The sequence below is a fragment of the Cynoglossus semilaevis genome, chromosome Z, assembly GCF_000523025.1.
Source record: "Cynoglossus semilaevis isolate Cse_v1.0 chromosome Z, Cse_v1.0, whole genome shotgun sequence".
NCBI classification, from domain to species: Eukaryota; Metazoa; Chordata; class Actinopteri; order Pleuronectiformes; family Cynoglossidae; genus Cynoglossus; species Cynoglossus semilaevis.
In genome coordinates, this window is record NC_024328.1 from 269,473 (window position 1) to 291,008 (window position 21,536).

At 41.6% G+C, this 21,536-nt stretch overlaps 1 protein-coding gene across 1 annotated transcript in view; it reads left to right on the forward strand.

Moving 5' to 3' along the window:
- Positions 1-21,536, forward strand: part of fam222aa (family with sequence similarity 222 member Aa) — a 48,835-nt gene that overhangs the window by 17,766 nt on the left and 9,533 nt on the right. Inside the window, exon 2 of the mRNA XM_008335532.3 lies at positions 10,672-10,814. Within this exon, the coding sequence (XP_008333754.1) occupies positions 10,718-10,814 (97 nt within the window). The 5' untranslated portion in view covers positions 10,672-10,717. The remainder of the gene's footprint in view (positions 1-10,671; positions 10,815-21,536) is intronic.

Consider the following 21,536-nt stretch of genomic DNA (forward strand, 5'->3'; position numbering starts at 1 on the left):
GAAAGAGTTCAAGAGAAAAAGGAGAGAAGGACATAGTCCCTTTCCTGAGAGTCAGACATATGTTAAACAATTCCATCTCATCATGTTGTCTCTTTAAAATACTTTATACATTTTTTGTGTCAACTGTTTTAACTTTTTGTCTGGTTCTCAAAACAGTTTCCCATAAAACTGTCACTGCTGTTTCCGTTTTCCTAAGACTGTGTGAAAGGGATAAATATGAAAACGGTAATCTACTTTTTTTAACCATTCTTTAAATGTAGGGTGCGTCACAGCTGGGGCTTAAACCGGAACAAACGGTTATTGGTTTAAACTTTAAACTCTCTTGGTGTCCACACTTTGTGCCCAAAGTGGCTTGAAGTTACCAGTCAACTGGTTTCTCCCTTCTGCAGTCTAATCTAATCTGGAGTGGGAGGCTGTGGGCAGCATCTGTGCTCAGAGTTGAAACAGGGCTTTTTCTCGGTCTAGTCCCTTATCCAGGGATCACTCAGCAGGGGGAAGACAATTACCAGCCTGTTTTCCCATGCTAATGGAATCTCTAACTAGATCTTACTAAAAGAGGAAAAAATAGATGGAAGGAGAAGAGAAACAGAGACAATGGTGCAGAAAGATGACCCAACTAAAATTGGTTTTTAGATTACCATTTAATTATTGATGAAGACCCGGTTGGAACTCCTGAGGTGAGGATTTGGAGTGCGTTTTCTGGGAAAAGAGATAGATTATCCAGTTATTTTGGCGAGTTCAGGTGTCAGAGGGAGTAACTTGCTGAGACAGGGTCGATGTCAGCGACATATCAGCAGCTGTGTGCCTCTCACCCTTTTATCACCTTCAGCAAGGTGTCTGGAGTGGTTTTAAATTGCATTAATATGCAGAAATTTATAGATTGCCTCTCTTGGCATTTCTGCAGGGAGGGGAAGAGAGCATTACAGTCTCCATCTGCACTAATTACTGGGTCTTGGCAGTAGTACCTGTCTCTTGTGAAGGACAAACCAAGGCATGGAGCTAAAACACACGGAGCAGAAGGAGCACATCTGCTGGGAGTCTTCAGGAAGAGCGATGTCTCCGGGGCATTTTTACGCTGATATGTTTGAAGTGTCTGGAGCCTCCACTAATATAAAATAATCTCTGATGGCAACATCAATAAACTAAATGACTTTGTCCAACTTCCTTCATCTGGTGCTCAGGGAGGGAAGCTAACAGACTTAGCACCTCATCTTAGTGACAGTTGCACATTTGCTCACACCGCTAAAAGCCTATATATAAATCAGCATGTATCTGGCATTAATCCTGGTGGAAACCTGAAGTGTTTCTGGTGTGTCAGAAGATTTAAAGTCATGGCAGATTCAGAATAAATCTTTCACAGGTGTTCGCCAGCTGTGTTCTCCTTGAAGTTCAGTCCTGAAACATGAAACAGAAAAGGGAGGCTTTGTTCTGCTAAATAAATTACCGGAGCAATGAAAGGTATCAAAAATTCTCGGGAGGAAAAGGAGATAATCAGGCCGAACATAAGCTGTTATCTCCACGATGACCTCACGCCTCAATTCTCTCCATGGCTGGAAAACCTTGCTGATAACAGGGGCCCTTATCGGGATGCTTTTGTCACTAGAAGCTTCAGCTCTTTTAAAATCATTACCTCCTGCCCACTTTTTTTCATTCAGCAACCGCTGAATGACACCAAGACCGTGCCTGCGAGCACAGGAGATCAATGCATTAACTCTTTCCACTTCAGTTACTGCGCTTGCTCACTGGTAGCCAGGCTTTTGCAGCAATTCAGCATGTGGTAATCCCCGGGGGTCACTGCAGGTTCCTGAAGTTTCTGTGTTTTGTCTGTCAGCCTTGTCAGAGAGATTTCTTGGATTCATTGCTCCACAAACATCTTGCTGATGTTTGTGCCATCTGCTTCTTTAGCCAGCAGGTGATTACCAACCGCAGGCTCACCTCCCACTCAGTCCAACTGGATTTTCAGTGCTGGCATGGTCGGGGGCCAGCTTCAAGAGGCAGCAGGATGGCAACAGCTGGATAGCACACATTATGTCGGAAAAGGAAAGAGAGCTGAGCCTTGGTGATAGAAACTGCAACGCGAAGAAAATATGCAAAGAAAAAAAAGCTATCTTAGTTATGAGCCGTGTTGTCATCTTTCTTCTTTATAGTTCTTAATATCCAGCTGAGCAAAAACGGCTTTGTCACACTTCACATATATCAAATGAGATTAGTGTCAACATTTCAGCGCTGCACTATTTTATTGCCTTGTGGGCTTCACAAAGCACTGACGTTATGCATGGTTGACTATTGGATCTGCAAGACTCTTTGGTGAACGTTGGCGAAGTCGTCCTCTTGACCTTGGAAATTGGGGTCACCTTAGGTCCTGCAGAGAGCTGCGAGTGGAGGCAGGCTTTGGGAGAGAAGAAATCACATTGTTTGAATGTAATTATATTCCATTGATTTATTGAACAGCCATTAATAAGCATACAATTTGAGGCATGGCCATTAAGCATAGAGGTTTTTCTCGGCTCCCCTCTCTCGCCTGCTCACTCCATTTCATCATAAATTGACATAAGCCTTTCTTTGATGTTCAGGAGACAAGCGGAGAAATGACAGCACAACAAACAATGAACACAGGACAGAAAGACAATGAACACTGTTTGAATATTCAAAAGAGCCACCTCATAATGGGCAGAGGAAAAGGGAGTCCTCTATGTATTGTTGCGGTGTTTAGCTGTGAATGGACCTGTCGAGGACAATAAGGGATTGTGTCACATTGGGAAGGAGAAAAAAAATCTCCAATATCAACAGTGCTTTTACAAACGGCATGTAATAAGGTTTACTGAGGGAAAAAATACAAATCCCAGCATGGAACCCCTGAAAGCGCAGCTCATTTTTCACGTTTAGCTGAAGGTTGTGTGTTGTCGTACGTCCCTCATGGCGAGGTAGCAGCTGGCGCCAAAATATTACCAAGAATCGGTTTAATTTCTTTATGTTGAAAGTGAAATGAAGTTTTTAATGCAGCTGATTTTCTGGGATCAGCCTCTGCTACGAACTCCAGCGCTGCCTTTCACATCTGTCACGGCATCCTCCGAGTTCCTCTGCAAAAGTGGTATTAGAAAACAAGCCGCGCTGCTACAGTGCACAACAATATAACAAAGGCTGCAGCAATAAGAGGAGAAGGGGATGTGTTTCCCCTGTGGTTTGTCTGACAATCTTGAGCCATGCTCTCATTGCTCAAAGTCGCTGGCTGGCATCAGCCGGAGCACAAATACTAAGTCATGTTGCAAGAGCACCTTGGATGTACTGTGCTGGAAATGAACAGATTAAAATGGAAGGAGTGTGTCGCACACAAACACAAACAAAAGTTGTGTTTCAAGCTTGTGATTAGGCACCACACAGATTGTTATGTGGATATAAGGAGTGTAACGTTTTGTTTTGTTTTTTTGTTGTTGTGTTTTTTCCCTGTCAGGACCTTTGTAATGAGTTTTCTCTAATCCTGTTCAACATTCTGTTCTTACCTTTAAAACAAAATCGTTATTCTTAAATATATTTTTTCAGTTAAACGTGGTCATTATATTTGCTACAGCTGTAATTAAATATTATTTGCTCTAATTGGATAAACACAAAGACATCAAATTGTCTCTCCAATTCAGAACTAACAGTATTCATGATTTGGCCCTGAAATATTTTGGCTGTTCGAACAAACTAATAAATGTAATAATGCAAATTATACTTAAAATAAACAGTTTGGATTTTATGTTGTTGGACTGTAAATAGATTGGAAAGCCAAGTGATTTATTTTGATCAAAACAATAATAGAGTTGTCCCTATTTTAACTGGGCAATATACTTCCACATGTGGCACTTTGGCCCAGAGTCAATGTCTCTGTCATTGGTGTGGAACCCCAGGGTTCACCTCCTGGGCAAGTTTGAATCCCAGTTAGGGCGGTTGGTACCTTCCAGTGGACTCACCACCTGCAGGAAGGTTCAGGGGGGTTGGTACGGTACAATGTGATTTGGGTGGTGGTCGTGGACCCGGTAACAGATAAGCGGACGAAGATGGATGGATGGATATACTTCCACATACATGGGATACAGGGTTTGAAAAACTGACAGCAACAGGTCAACAAACTAAACACTTTAAGGTTTCACAATTATTTCAACTTTGGCTTGAACGTGTAAAATGAGCAATGACCATGTTGTTATTAACAAAATTAATAATGGGTGAATTTCTCCTTGGATTTGCTCCTCTCTTGCTCCCCAGGCAAAACTGAACTTTATTTGAACCACTTTTATTCCCAAAAATAATATTCTTGCCAAAAAAAGGAAACAGAATTACAAAGCAGTAAAGTGTGGAAATAATATTAAACAGGGTTAAATGTGTGTGTATGTACAATGACAATAAGGTGATTTATCTTCTAACAACATTCCTCAGTCCAGAGTTTGTTTTACACACACCAGCTGCATTTATATAACATGCAAACTTAGAACTGACTTGTAAAAACACTTATAAATATTGCAATGCTCTGCTCTCTGTGTGAATTCTGAGGGTCTGGTGCGAGAGCCACATAGATGTAACGCTTCCTGAGCAGCTATTGATGAAACCTAACCCAGCTCAAAGATGCAGCAGTTGGCTGTGAAGTCAATTAGTCCTCATTGGTGTTACAGCGTTGACATTAGTCTAGGCAGGCATGTTTTGATTTGAGATGACAGACGAATGGCTGCTTTCGGGCGGCCAGACATTCCTCACCCTTCATCCCCTGGGTGAGAGTATTGAAGCTGACTGGAATATGAAAAGCTAACAGCTGAGTGTTTTTGCCAAGATGCCTTTCATCTGCTCAGAAACCTCCTATAAATACTACGCCATGCGCTGTACCAGGCAGTAAAGCCCCTGATAACAGCAGCGCGCCATGTCACATATATAAGACTCAGCTGCCAATGTTATTTCTACACTGTATATCGTGGCAATAATGCCCTAAACTGTAGGCTTTTACACACAATGGCCTTTTGTTGTGCAGGTTATTTATGTGCTGCTGTGAGGTAGTACAGAGCTGGTGGGTGAGTACATCGAGGGGCTCGTATTGTTAGGGAATCAGTGGCTCTTGTTTGTGGAGCTGGGAGGGTGTGTTAACAATGCCTTTTTATGTCCCTGAGTGCGTGCCTGTCGGCAAACGTCCCCTCAGAATTTTTGTTTGTGGGCCGTTTTGTCTGTGTGCATTAGCGACAGCAAACATAACATCCTTATTGTGCATCTCGTCACATGTGAGCATCAGGGTTTGTGTTTCTCCAATATACAGTACGGGCAAATTACTTAGTGTGGATGTGTGGAAAGTGGTGGAGCCGAAGGGGTTTATTCTGCCCACCCCTGCTAATGGAGCTTTTTTCTCTCTCCCTGCATTCATGTGACGGTATGATGACGGAGAAGGGGGAGCTGGGGATTAAGAGGGTAGAGGCAGCGCCTTGTTAAAAAGAAAGAAAGGGTTTGAGTGTGTCGATTGGATTAACTTGTTTGGGGTTATTAAGAGGGGGCGACACAGCTGCTTGTTAAAAGCACTGCATGGGGTGTCCCACAGTGAGACAGCGGGTTCACCATTCAATTAAACTGTAGCCCCACCCGTGCTCATTGTAGAGGCAGTCTGCCAGACTCCTGGACCAGGCCTGGTTCTGCATTCAACAGGGGAAAGTAAGGTTACATCCACACTACTCTTTTTTTAACCCTACGTTATAGGACTAACCTTGTTGTTTATGCTAACAGTTTTAAAACTTTTATTTTTCTAAAAGAACTCTCAGTCCTGGTTCACTTGTTATCATAAAACTCCAGAGATCAGTCTCGGAAGTAGAGATGAGTCAAACTGTGACCTTTGGAAATTATGACTCAGTTTTCACTGTAAGGTTTTGCTGATGCCTTTTTGTCACATGACCTCATTCACAGGCAAACACAGAGTGAAGCAACATGCATAAGCAGCAACTATTGTGGTGTCTGTTGCCATTGTTAGTAGCCATTGTGTCAAATTCAGCTTGGTAGAATGAGCACCCAGAAGCTAAGATTTTTTTTTTTTTTCAAAGTAAAAGTCACAAAAGCTTATCTTGGGTTATTTTAACTCTACAACAGGTCTAAGTTACTGGTCTCATGACATGTTTTTGAGCCGTGATAATGTCTGTATTTGCCTAACCTAGATTTTTAAAACTACTTCATACGTGTCAAACTCAAGGCCCAGGGGCCAAATGCAGCCCGCCAAGCCGTTTTGTGTGGCCCACGGGAGCTTAACCTGAGAAAGTTTTTTATGACATCTTATTACATCTTTCTTTAATTGATTATCTTTAAACAAAGAAAGTAAATGGATATGACTGAACTTTCTTTGAATGAAGTAAATTAGTAAAAATTAAGCACATTTTTTAACTATGTCCCACTGCAGCCCGGTACCAAATGACCAATGGACAGGTACTGGTCTGCGGTCCGGGCGCTTGTGACCCCTGATCTATACAGTCTTCCATTTACAACCGGCCCTTCAAGTGGAACTGTATTGCTGATGTGGCCCCCAGTGAAAATGAGTTTGACACCCCTGAACTACTTTGTACCATGGACCAATATAGTCTGGTTGTTGAGAAGTGGAAAACAACATAAAAAAAATAAGAAAACTTAAATTAAACAAAAAAAAATTCTTTGACAAGCTGGCTAAGAGGCCTTAAATAATTGGGAGAGAATAATAAAAAAAATACTAAATATTTTTTTTTCTTCATCATCAACAATTTGTTCTGTATTTTCTCTGCAGAAATACATTTAAATGTAAATCCCTGAAACTAGCTGGAGTGTTCAGATTGATGAAATTATTTGGAATTTCACTGTTGATGATTCATTTTGATATTCACTGTTCTAAATTGTTCCATCTAAGCATTAGCCACTTTAAACATGTATGTATGACTTTAAATACACACACACACACACACACACACACACACTCACAGCTCTCTGTTATAATATGCACTGGCCTGAATGCTTATCTGAGCAGACAGCTTTGAGCCCAGGGAACCATCTTCTCTGGAGTTTAAAGAACCCTTTAACTAAGAAATAGCCCAGTGCCAAACCCACTGCCTCTTGATACTGACTTATTCCCTCATCTCTTGGGACTGATCTTCCAACCCCCACTGCAAACCCTGCAGCAGTATTAGCAGAAAGAGCCGATAGTCATCCAGGCTTTTGTGAGATATCCTCACAGTGGTGTATGAGGAGACCAGTGAGTGGATTTGATGAGTGAGTGAAAGGGTCGGTTTTTCAATCGTTTCTGTGTAGACCGGTGAATGTGTCCTCGCCTGTTTTCTGCAGAACCATGACAGGATCTGACCTGGGCATTGCTGGTTGTTTTAAGACAGCCAGATTATGGGACACTGGTTTTTTTGGTTTGGACATAACTTCCTGCCATTGAGAGACATCTACTAGTAGAACAATAACCTAATTGGAGGAGATGAGTGAGAAAGGGGAACATGGCAAAAGAGACTTGCTCTTTCTGCTTTGCTCTTAAAAGCAATAATAGGAGAAAATTACTCCTTAAAATTGAATTGAAAAAAGCAGGTCTCCCTTGGCAAAGTATAATGCCAGAATACATTTGGCGGGCAGCAAAGGTAGAAAAATGGAGGGTAGTTACGTGACTGTCTTTCATTTCAGAGAGGGGGAAAACTGCAGAGATATGCCCCACTACTGGCTGTCCATTAGTCTCAATCTGTACCATGTGTGTCCTTTTTCCTCTCTTCTAACCACTATCTTTTTACAAATGGGCTGTGAGGATGGACTTGTGTTGTGAAATTAGTATCCTCACAGAGAGGTCATAGAGAAAGGATTATGTGAATAGGCAGTAATGAGCTCAAAGTGCCAGTGTGTTTGGGCCAGGCCTGCCTGCGTGTGAGAGGAAATGGCACTGCAAGCGACTCTTTCTGCTCCAGCACCTGGCGAGAGAGAGAGAGAGAGATCTGCGACATGTCTTTGTATAACGCAGTGTGAACCAAGTCTACATCCAGAGCACCACAGAAGTTTTGAATTTTCAGTTGCAGGGAATGTATTTTGTGTTTGTTTTAAACTCAAAATCTGAGAGAGAATTAACATAAAAGTCTATAGAAAGATTATTTCCTACATTGATTGATTTATTGTTTTGTGCTTCAGACAGAGGTTAAAAATACGCAATAGGATGTGAATGTTAAACAAGCCTCCAGGTTTGAGGTCACAGTTAATCTCATGTGAAATATGCTCTAACAAAGTTGTTTTTTATGTGTAGAGAATAGATTGTTAGCAGTAATGATGCATCTTTCAACAACAGCTGCTTCTGCTCTTTAACCAGGAAAATCAATCAACCTTAATTATAGGCAGCAAGATGGTTTGTCATGCTCCCTTTATTTCGTAGTCCATACTTTTAATTTGGCTTGACTCAGTGAAAGAAAAAACACATTTGTACTTTCAAATAAAGATTTCATGTACAGAATTTAAAAACAGAATTTCCTTGAAGTTAATAAAATGAAACTGCATAATGTAAAAACAGCAGTGTTCAGCAGTGGCAATTTCTTGATATACTGGACACTCCCCAGTCACAGCAGTCATTAAACATACAGGAATAAATGTATGCTTTATGTATACAGTAGAGGTACAGTATAATATTTTAAATAATAAAATAATAAATAAATAATAATAAAAGGCTTTGTTTCTTATCCTACAGAATAAGATAAGATGTGAACATAAGTTCATCAGTTCAAAGTTTATACATATGTGTTTTTTATGAGTATAAACAAAACCTGGCGCTTCATGAAATACCAATTGTTCATGTTGTAATTATTGTCATAACTTTCTTTGGTGTTAAAATGTTCATCTATAAACTATATAAAAAAATATACAAAATGGACATGATGGCAGGTGGCTAGATGTTCATTTAGTGATTCACTGAGAAAATAAATAACGGGGACAAGTCCGTGACAAGCACATGAAAAATCATTTTTCAATAATCTTCAAGCCGTCATGGCAGCAGACGCCGGTGCTGGCAGCATGGATGAAATATTTGCTGCGGTTCTTTGTGTTAACATGGTGGGAAAGGATGCTCCTTTTATATCAATGCATTTAGGACAAGAGATTAAGCTTTGTTGTGGTACGTGTATCGTAGTAGTGAATGTACATCTGTAGTGATTAACTGTACAGTCATCACAGTCGTTGCACATGTTCCAGGACAACAAGCAGCCAGACGTAAGTGAGCTATAAGGGAATGGATCTTGATCTGTATTGTATAGGAAAACTTTCTGGTCAACAGTTTGTTTTAGCTTTTCTCATTTAGCACATAATCCAGACTGGAAGACTTGGTAATCTGTCATCATTCTGCTGTGTGACATTGGTATGTAGCTGATGAATGATACCTTCCATGCTTTCCAATTGGGGTGGTGTATATGTATATAGATAAATCTATCTATCTATCTATATGTATATCTATCTATATATATATATAGATAAATCTATCTATCTATCTATATATCTATCTATATATATATATAGATAGATATACATATAGATAGATAGATAGATAGATTTATCTATATATATATATAGATAGAGAGATAGATAGATAGATTTATCTATATATATATCTATCTATATATCTATCTATCTATCTATCTCTCTATCTATATATATATCTATCTATATATATATATATCTATCTATCTATATATATATATATATAGATAGATATATAGATAGATATATAGATAGATATATATATAGATAAATCTATCTATCTATCTATCTATATGTATATCTATCTATATATATATCTATCTATATATCTATCTATATATATATCTATCTATCTATATATCTATCTATATATATATATAGATATATATACATACATATATATACTGTATATGTGAACTCATAGAGAAAGAGAGAGGAAACAAGTAGCAACTGCCTCCTCCCTCTTCAAAGTGAAGGTGGGAAACCGGGAGTGAAGTGTGTAGTGCTGGAGATTTATGGCCTAGAGGGAGATTGATTAGTGCCGTCACTAGTCCTGATGTACGGTTGGCAGTCTCCCCTTCCCAACCCATTGCATTTGGTCCCTCACACACACACAAACAGCCACACAACCATACAGTTTAACACACTGCTACACATAGAACCAGACAGCGCTCAGTCCCCCAGGCCCTTCCTGACAGTACCCCAGAGCAGTTGCATGTTAAGTTGGAGTAGACAGACTGCTGTTTTCTCAGCATTACCATATTTTTTTCTGCTGTCCATAGATAATGCCATCAATCACCACACACTCTCACCCGAGCACATTCCCTGGAAGGAATGTGGCCGGGTGTTTCTACTTTTTCTGCATGTCTGTGTGTTTGTTTTGGGCTGGGATTCATAGACAGGAGATGTGCTTGAATGGCTGTGTGCTTGTGCTTTGTGGAACTGCAGAGTGACTGGCCTGGACTGTGCTCTGGGCCTGTGTTAACTGTGCTGCCCCAGTGCAGGTGTGTGTTTACCATTCAACACACATCGCTGAGAGGCAGGCAGCTGTAGGCATGCTTTCCCAATTATACCCTGGGTGAGAATCCTAGCCCATCGAGCCCAGAGCCAGTCCTTGTTCTGATCGGACACAGCCATGGAGCCCGACCTTAAATCTTTCTTCCATGCTCACCTAAAATGTGCCTCTTCGCTCTTTCTCTGATCTAGGTTGGCCTCAGAAGTCCACCGGCTTTCGTACTGTGCCCACCTCGCCATGCTCGCCTGTCTGCAAAGGAGGCAAAACCCTCCACCCCAGCACCCAGTGTGTGTCACCAAGACCCTGGAGCCACCACAAGCCCTCAGACGGAAATGTAAGTTCACAACGTGACACATCCAAAAAAGGCTGAACTTGCTTAGATTGTATAAATGTCAGAGACTTGTATTTCCTGGTCATGTTTATTCCACGGGTGGCAGTTAATAATGTGAATGGGTATTTAATCCTCTCGTGAATAAGTGAAGGAAAATTAACTTTCCCATTTCTGTGTGTTACTGTGTTCCCTCGCTGCTTAAAGGAATTCTAAACAGTTTAATTCGCACTGCACTTAGACCTTGGATTGTTTGGCTACTTATTGAGAGGAGGGCTGTTTAGCTGTGCTGATTGTGCAGTCATGACAACAGGGCTCAGCAGACGGTGTTTAACGTGTCTCACTGGCCCCGGGTGACCCTTAGGGTCTGTAAACATTTACAGTCTCTGGCCCTGGCTGTGACAGCCGCCTGTAAAGCATGACAGCTGCTCTGTTTGCTCCCACCCACTGTCCATTCACAAAATAGTGTAAAGGGACAGCGAAGCGCCATTGCTGAAAAATCCAGAGACCTAGAAGAACTAGTCCTAAAGGTCTTGGGATAAAAGTGAGTGGCAGCAGTCATAAAAGTGGAGTGTAAAGGCTGTCTACAGTGGTTTTTGGAAATGACAATTACAGGTCTTTGAATCCTAATGTTTTAGTTTTGACTTAAGACCTTGAATGTTCCTCAAATTAATTAAAATTCCTGGTGGACTGAAAACAAGGGGACGAATTTAAAATAAGCCACTTTCTTATTGTCACATGGAAACAGGCATTTAAGAGACTCTAGATGGAGGAATGAAACAATCCAAGTGTTCTGTCTCCCTTCTCTCAGCTGCTGGCTGGCTAATTAGTTACTTCTCAGATCAAGATCACACTCGAGTTGCCTCTTATTAAGGCGACAAGAGTCAGGAGCAGCAGGGTGACTGGCTGCTACCTCCTTTCTCAGATCAAGACTTGTTTCCGCCAGTGACCTGTATGTGTGTTTCATATGCCGTCTATGGTTGTTTGTGTAACAGACAGAAAGGCAATGAGATAAACAGAGCTCCAGGTGCAGCTGTAAAGGGGCAGCACTTCAGCTGAGTGGAGTTGTTCAGGAGTGGAGTTGGACTCACTAATTAGGATTCTTTGAGAGGCAAAGTGTATTGGAGGACAAAGAAAAAATCTGCAAAATAGAATTAGAGAAAGGTGAAGATCAGGGGCAGTGGAAAGAAATGTTGGGAGACCCTCAACACTCTCTAATCGATTCCCTTCTTCCAATTTCACAGAATTAGCCCACTTCCATGAAGTAGCCAGTGGCAGTTGGGACTCCAATCAATAGATAAAAAGGACAGTCTCTAGTATTTCCCTTCGCCCTACATCCTACTAACCCTCTCAACGTGACTCCCCTTCTCCACCTGTTAAACCTTTGATTGTAAGACTACCACAGAGACCGTCTCTTGGTTCGTAATGAGGATGTTTGAACATAATAACCTCATTTCTCTCTCTGGAACCTGAGTGGGGATGTGCAAGTGTTGAATTTCTACCACTATGGAACTTCTTGGCTTCTATAGTGCAATTGTTCACCCGGATCCAGAAGCGGTGCAGGACTACAGCCAGTGATGCGGTCTGTCTCCTTGAATGATTTGCCGAGTTTGTGCTCACATGGAATCGGGGGTGGGTAAGGTGACCTGGTCTGGAAACAGGAACATGAATACCACAATATTTGACTCACAGAGACAGAGCAGGTGACAGCACAGTGCATGGAATAACTCGGAGTGAGGCTGTCATTTGCATTGTGTTGTCCTTTTCTCAAGAGTGTCTGTGTGTGTGTGTGTGTGTGTGTGTGTGTGTGTGTGCCTTTGTGAGGACTGTGGTGGCAGTTCACATAAAAGGGCAAGGGCCTTTTTTTGCACAGTTCAGTGATGCGACTCCCATTAAAAATCCCTCATACCCTCAATAAAAAAGGACTTAACTGGCTCTACCATCAGCTGGATGCGTTGAGATTGGCTCGCCAGACAATCAATTTCTCCCAAGCACGCAGAGCTTAGCTGGAGAAACGGGAGGCGGAGAGCGGGATGTTTCCATTATCACAGCCCGCTCTGTGCTTAGGCTCAAGGGGGTGGAGTGAGGTATCGTAGAGCTAAGGAGTGCAGTGCAGGGGAGGGAGGGAGATGGAGAGACATAGACAAGTGTAAAGAGAGAGGAGCAGAAAGGGAGATGGAGAAGCCATTGACCGCCTGCTCTTAAAAATATCATATAGGATTAGCCTCACAGGGACGGCCTTTTGATATTTTTTTTCTTTGGCTGTAGAATTAAAAAGAGAGCAGAGCATTACTTGAATTATAAATCACAGGCACTTGCTTTTACTGTGCTGAAAATTCTGAGCATATGTACCTGCAGCGCCAACCCATGTCATTTTTAATTAAATCCTCCTTATGGCTGACATTTGTAGCTTTTCACAACCCCCTGCCTCCGTCCTCGGCTTCACGTCTCTCGGCCACTGCCCTAGATGGAGACATAAAAGACAGAAACTGTAGTGAATTCAGGGCCTCTCACCGTGTTGGTCAACAAAGCGAGGGCACCCACCCAGACAGTTGAGAAATGCCCTGCTGAGGGAGAGGGTTGAGTGGATGGCACTGACCAAGGCCACTGCCTGTTCTTGTAGGGGTAGAGAGAAACATCAACCAATTTATTTTACTATCTCAGTCTATTTAAATGCACAGTTGAGTTGAACTAATTGGACTGCTGTCCTTGTACCGGTGGATAGACTTGGGAAGAGAATCGATTTATCTACGAGTCCACTTCACTTCCCTATGATAGAAAACAACATTTATCTTTTCATCCTGTTGCTCCGGTGGTTTCGGTTGACTTGTTAGCTGTTAGCTAGTTACCCAGTGATCAATGTAGTTTCTTGTTTGCGTTAATCATCCATTATCTACCACTTATTCCCTTTTGCAGGGCGCTAGAGCAAATTCTAGCTATCTATGGGTGAGGGCGGAGAACAGTCCATGGCAGGGCCTCATACAGAGACAAACAACCATCCACACTCACATTCGTACATGTGGTCAATTAAGTGTCGAGTACCCAGAGAGAACCCACATACACACAGGGAGAACATACAAACTCCATACAGAATGATTGCGCGCCAGTGATCTTCTTGCTGTAGAGGCGAGCGTTCTACCAACATTTGCCACCGTCTTTGCCTTATTTTTATTTTTTTAATCTTTCTTGAGTGACATGCAGATCATATTCTCTGTTCTGGGTCTACACCAGGGCAGATGTTAATGCTGTCTGCACCAACTATGCCATTAGTCTTTGGTTGTTTTCTAAAATTGTGAATTTTCTTGATTGTTAGTTTGTATTAGTATTTAGTATTTATTTATTTATTGAATATTCCTGTATACTTTAAAATTTAGGAATTTTGTTCACTCCAGAACCACTGTGAACCACACCGACACGTTCACAACTAATTAATTAATTAATTAAAGATTAATCCTCTCTTAGGCGTATCACAAGTGTTCCCTCAGGCCTGTCGCCCAAACAGTGCCAGACTGAAACCATTATACACACACCCACACTGATTTTATACAGTTATGGTTGCATTTAATGACTTTCCAAACCCTATTGAGACAGAAACAATTTTTTCACAATGATTAATGCAAGTGTGGTGAAATCAACTTTGGAAAAAGCTTCTGTGGCTGCAGTTAAATGCCTGGAGTCATCTGGTGTGTAGTTTACAATTAGTCCCCAAAATATGTTCTGTAGCACACACACACATGCATGAGTGCACCTGCAGCCCTAACCCTCAGTGACACCACCCAGGGAGCCTGGGGTGCCAATCAGCCTGGTGTAGAAGAAAACTTCCCATAGGGCCTAATAGCCCAGGTTCATTCAGTGTCAGTCCTGTTTCTGCTCTCGTCCGACCTGATCGACAGAGACAACCCGGCCATGTCACACACAGCCTCAGGACCTGACACAGAGGTTCACCCGAGGATTGTAGTTTTGCCTCTGCAGACAGACCTGCCACAGCCATTAGCTGGCTTTGCTTTTAGCTGCCAGATGCTTTTTTAAGCTGCACCAGCAGCAAGAGGGAATATGTTCAGGTAATGACCTCTGGCCACCTATTCTCCACTCTTGTCTACGGCAGCGTGTGAGACATTACTGTAGAATTACCTTTCCATATCAAATTGAAGCAGAATAAAAAGGGTCAATATTTAAATGTAGCTCTGGAGCAGCCATCGCTGCAAAAAAAAGATTGCTTCAATACTGTGGAGGCAGGGTGAGCATAAAGTGAAACTGGGGGAATACGAATGGAGACACAGAGGGAGAGAGAATCTGCACGCACTTGACCTTTTCCCGCTGACTGTACTACATCCATTCTGTTTTCCATTTGGAATTCTGCAGAGCACCCACAGACATTGTCATTATTCCACAGTCTGCAGCTGGGAATCAACTGCAGACTGTGTGTATTCTTCATGGTAAGATTTGATTGACAGCTCTCTCTGCCAAGATATCAGCATATGCAATCTCATTTTGGAAATTACTAGATTTTCATAGGTGTATAAAGGTGTAATAAATGTATTATTAATGCGTTAACACACTGCAACATTGCAAAATCCAAGAGCTCCAGTGAGGCAGAATTGTGATTTCAGTCTGTTCAGTTCTCACCTTGTGAGTAGCACAAACATAATATGTCACGTTGGCCTCTCAGCACTGGCACATAGAGGATCATTTCCGGACGGTGGCGTCCAACAGAGGCTTGCCTTCGCTCTGCCCTCTGCCTTCTGGTGTGAACACAGGAAGCCAAGCAATCTTATTGCCTCAGGAGGTGAGCTTAAGGAACAGGGGCGATGCTTTAGGTTTGGTCACAGTAGGACTTGGGTTCAAAAACAGGTTCTTGATTCCAAAGCACCTGAGCTGGCATTTGGGCATCCCAGGTGCAAGCCATCAACGCCCTCTGTTAATGCCTGCCAAAGAGTGGGGGTGGGACGGTGGAGATGATCAAGAGGACAGAGAGTGTCCGCGGTCACTGGCTGTCCCACAGGAAATGTCACAGAGCCTGTGCCATCAGCGTGCTGAGGGCCAGAGCTGGCTACAGACTGACAGAGAGAGGCATTCACTAGAGAGTGCATGCTCCCAGCATGATAATCGGGGATATTGGCAGGGAGCCTGACTTTGTATGTTTGGAGATAGATGATATTTATTATTATTAATTCATTATGTTATGTTTTCCAATAATAAGGAAATTATTGATTGATGGTCTCTCCTTCATACACTGATTTTTCATACATTTAAATCCCAATACATAATAAGTAGATTTCTAAAATTGCTATAACACCAAAATAATTTGATCACACATTTATTTTTTAAAGTAAAAGAGAAGTCAATGTGCTGCATTTACCTAACTTACAAAAGACTACTTTTAAGTACTAACAATTCTTTTGCCAACTCTGTCCAACTGTTGTTGGACTAACATTGGTACTCTAATTCCCTTTGTCGCGATAAGCCTGGACATTTTATTTGTAGACAGCCTGTATACATTTTTGTAATTTATACATTTTATTTGTGAAAACACCATTGTGCCAAAATACTTCTGGTGTGAAAAACACATAAACAAGCAAAGATCCACCAATTAAAGTGCTTGGTTCTGGTTTGAGCCAGTTGTGAACTCGTACCAAAAAAGTGTTTTTTCAGTCAGCTCTAATAGCAACCAGGGTTTGGCAGAGGTGGTTGACCACAGCACAATGACAAAATCATAGCTCATGTGGGACATTTAACTACATTTTCTGTGATTTACTGCTCAAACTCATTATCAGAAGGGCGTCTTCACATGCATCGTCATTTAAGGTCACAGAATGAGTGCATTTTATTTGCTGGTTTTGCACTTTTAGTTTTTTTTGTTTGTTTGTTTGTTTTTTTTTTTGCTGTCCTTTTGCTACAGTTTAAACTTAATTTAATTTTCTTTGAACCACAAGGCTTTTGAACAAATTGCCATTGACCACGCCTGACGCTCCAGGACATGCCAACGGTTCCTTACTGTATCTTTTCGCTGCCACTGTTAAAATGATAAAGTTAAAGAAAACTGTCTACTGAAAGTCTACAGGTGGGATATGAACAAAGTAACTAATAATATCAATCCTTAGAAGAGTTCGAGACATTTACAATTCAGGAATAAAATGTGAAAAATATTCAAACATCTGAGAGAGGTTTCAATTAAAACATCTAACTTATGCTAAATCAGACATAAAACCTGACATTTAATCCATAATTCTATTTTAAAATGTCCCTTTAACTAAATGCTTCTCTTTTCCACACTGTCCTCACCTCTGTCCTATCCTCCCCTACCGATCTTTCCTCTTTTCCTCTCTGTCAACGATTCTCTTTTCCTCCAACCTTCTTCCTTCTTCTGTCCCCTTTTTCCTCTCCTTTCCTCACCTCTTCTCTCCTCTCCTCCTTTCCTATCCTCGTCTCTCCTTTCCTCTTCTCTTTTCTTCCTTCCTCTCCCCTCCTCTCCTCTTATTGTCATATGTACTGCTGGAGTGCCTTGTTGTCTGTGCAGTGTTAAATATTAATTGGGAATCAGTGGAGAACTTGTCTCTTAAATGATAGAACAGAAGGGCCCAGCCTTGCCTCAGGCAGCCTACAGGCGCCTTTCTTCTTCCATTTACCTGCAGGCCTGTGCACCAGCACTTCCTCCGGTCTGACAGCCCTGCCCAGGCGCCTCCAGCCTCCTCTCATCTCCCCCACTCTCTCTCCCTTTTTTCTCTCCACTCTGCTCTGATTCCTTTTCTTATCTCTGTGTGTGGACACAATCTCTACCTCAGGGAGTGCAAACCCTCTCTCTCTCTCTCTGTGTGTGTGTGTGTGTGTGCGGGAGAGAGAGAGTGTTTATGTATAGTTACTGTGTCCATTTGAGTTATTTATGATTGTGAATGCTGCTAGCTTTTAGCTGTATGTAAAGCCTTCTATAAAAACAATGTCACAACACAGCATATGTTCTTAAGCAAAAAATCTGCATCTTTTAAGTCAGGATTTAAAAAGTAGTTTTTTGTTGTTGTTTTTTTTTTTTTACGTTTCTCCTTAACTTATCTCACAGTTTTTCTTTGTTCCTGTCTATCAGACTTGTCATCTCCAGACTTCACAAAGACAAAACAATTCTGGCACCAGTTGTGTCTTGATGAGCTGACTGGATCTAACGCTGCATGACCTTACATTTTGGAGCAAAACAGACCTGTTTTGATTTTGTATTGAAAAAGAAAACCAGCCTAACGTGATGTTAAATCTTGATACAGATTGGTTTGCAGTCAGGCACATTCTTATAACATGGCTCACAGGGGCTGTTTTGTAAGGTGACAGGACTTAATGTAAATGCTAATGTTAATGTTTTTACATCAAGTCAAAGCTCTAGGAAAGAATAGAGGACAACGGAGAAGCATGGGTATGAATGTAGAAGAGTGGGGGGTGGGAGTGGGACTTTAATGCCACAGGAACGAGTTCACAGGCTCATGAGCACAGGCCTAATCTTACATGACAATATAAGCTGGTGTGCCAGTCACTGCACATAACTGCCCTGCTGCTTGTGCTAACTGGGAATTTTTCGCTGCTTTGCTTTGAAAAGTGTGCCGTATGCAGAGGGTGGCACATGGTGGCCTGAGGGGTGGTTCATTAGCCTGGAGGCTCAGACCACACTTACTCACAGAGTCCTCCAGCTTGATTATCACAGCACCGAGCAAACATGGGCCTCATTTGTGACAGTTTTTAGTTAGCATGTTCATGAAGTTTTTTGAACAGGTTACAAGAGTTCAAATTAGACATGAGTCTGATCCGGGGTAATTGCATGGTATATTAATGATTATTTATTGCCCATGCGGCACACATAGGCACAACTTAAATCCTGCAGACAAATCTGTGTGGGACCTACTTTAATGTTAAAATGCCCTATTGTTGGTGATGGCTGTCAGTGGAATTGAAAAAAACATAAAGCTGCTTGTAGTTTATGGGGTGAACTCTGCAGTATGAAGTAAACATATTGCCCCAGTTTCAGTATTGTTTGGTGCATTTGTCCCTATTTGAAAGCCTTACGTGTCTTGAAGAATAAGAGATAGACTGGCTGATGTGGTTTTTGCTGGTCAGTTACCTTAGTCAGGTTGTCTACCAAAGACTTACTATGCCAAAAAATCAAAAGCTAATTTGACTCGTATTCTTACAATCTATATGTTGAACTGATTGAACTTAGCAGGTGAAGAGCTGTACCTAATAATGTGGGCTTTGAGGCAAGACCATTCATATGAATTAAAGGAATGTCCATACTGTATTTTCCTTTTTTTTATTCAATATACTCTAATGCAATTGCACTAAATACACCACCAAGACTTATCTTCATTTGGTAGTTTAATAAGCTATCTTCACAAAGGTTAGAGGAGATAATGATGTTTTCAATTCTATAGAGAGTCAGTAGATCTGCTCTTTGGGTAGCAGTTGTGTTAATAGGTGAGCAATGCTAGACAAGTGCTTTCCCACGCTGTTAGTTTTCCTCTGTCGGGTGTGTTTGAGACGAGGCTGTGGGCCGACTCGGCTCTGCTAATGCAGCCAGAGTGCAGACAAATGGAAAGTGACACTTGTGTGTGTAGAATGGTATTTGTGGTGACGCTTTGACTACAGATAATAAAGTGTTCGCCCTGAGGTGATTTCGCCCGACGAGCAGCCCAGCTGAAACTCACTTACTCAGAGAGAGAGAGAGAGAGAGAGGAATGAATAGAAAATAAGAAAAACAGAGCAGGTAATAATAATAATAAAAAAGAGGGGATAACAAGGATGAATATAAAATGAGGCGTGCAGAGCAAAATTCATCCATTTTATTTTCAGTGTTTGTGGGTCAAATGAGCTGTCATGACTCATTAAACTCAAAATATTACACAGTCAAAGCACTGTGGTTAAGACATGTCTTCCTCAATTCACACGCTCTTTGGTTTACTTTCAAAAATGTGTATTTTGCATGTAGATGTGCAGACTAATGAATAATAATATTTAAGCCTTTGTGGTTTATTATTGTCAGGTTTATCTATGGGTTTAAATGGGAGAATTGTTTACAGGGTCTGTCAGCATATATTTCTGTGTCTGTTGGGTCATGTGCACAGAGGAGTCCTTTAGGATCAATCAATTCTCTGTAATTTCCCCCCACAGCCCATAAAAGCCAGGTCTGTCTGGAAGGAGCAGGAGGTTGCAGCTAATTAATTTTCATGGCTGATCCCGTAACATCTGGCATAAGAGATACATTTTAACGAGAAAATGTAAACATGACAGTGCTCTGGTGGTATAATATTGCACATTTCTTGGGAGGAAACATTTATTATTGAAACAAAATTAGCAGCCAGGATTGGACACTCTGTCCCTAATCACATTAAACACAAACATGAGACTGTAAAATGGTCACAATAATAGCAAACGCTGTGCCCACAGTGGAAAAACAATCCTATTCTACTGTTTCATTTGAGGCCATGGCCCTTATCTGTGTTTCACGGCATCTAGATTAAACACACACAGGCCGTGTCTCTCTGAGGGCCCTGTCTTATTGACGTATAACACTGCAGTCTGTGTGTGGAGGAAACCAATAATTTGGCTCACAATTTGCAATTGCATTCTAATTATTGGTGCACTAATCTAATCTGCGATAAAATGTGTTTAAATTAATGAAACTTGTTTTGTCCAAGTTCATTTTAATAAATTTTAATGTTTTTTTTAAAAAGTTCTGTTAGGCAACTGGACGTGAATTTTCTAAAAGAAGACGTTTCACCTCTAATCCAAGAGGCTTCTTCAGTTCTAACTGGTGGTGGGGAGTACAGCAGTTATATACTTCGGGTGTGACAAAGAATAAAGCTACTTCAGCTCCACCCTGTTGAGTGGGGCCTTGGGGTCAACTGTGAAAGTATAAACAGTCGTTAAGAGTCTGATGGGTCGTTGTGGTCCCCATCAGAACGGTTTCAGTCACCTGCCTCTTTGTTGTGTGAAACTGAGGAGAATCTTTTGGGTATTGTTCCTATGAGTGATAGGTTGTGTCTGAGTCCACCTCCTCTGTTGAGTGATGGTTTTTCCAGGCTGACAAAAATGGCTTCTTTTACCCCTCTCTCAAACCATCTGTCTTCTCTGGCCAAAATGTGTACAGTGTTGTCCTCAAAGGAGTGTGTTTTGTCCTTGAGGTGTATGTGAACAGTTGAGTTCTGTCCTGAGGAGTTGGCCCTCCTGTGTTGGGCCATGTGCCTGTGTAGTGGTTGTTTAGTCTCAGGTCCGTACACTCCTCACTGCAATGAACGGCATAAACCACATTGTCCAGCTTGTTGTCTTAGGGTGTTACCAAGTTTAAAGTGTACAAGGATCTGGTGTTGGTTAAAGATCCTCCTAAGTTTTTCCTGTTGTCCTCCCTCTTTGTGGGCCTCTTGTTGTTTGTTTTTAAAATCACCCATCTGGGATAGCCACAGGTCTTGAGAGCTGTCCCAATATGTCCCTGTTCTCCCATGTTACCTCTGTTGGTGGTGGGAATGGTGTCTGTCCATGACGGTAGGGTTCTGATGACTCCTAATTTGTGCTCCAGTGGGTGGTGTGAGTCAAAACGGAGATACTGGTTGGTGTGGATTGGTTTCCTGTACACCTCTATGTTGAGTTGTCTGTCCTCTGAGATGTGGACAGCACAGTCCAGGAATACAAGACGTGTTTTTTACATCTTCTCTGGTGAACTTGATGTTCCTGTCGACCACGTTGATGTGCTCTGTGAAG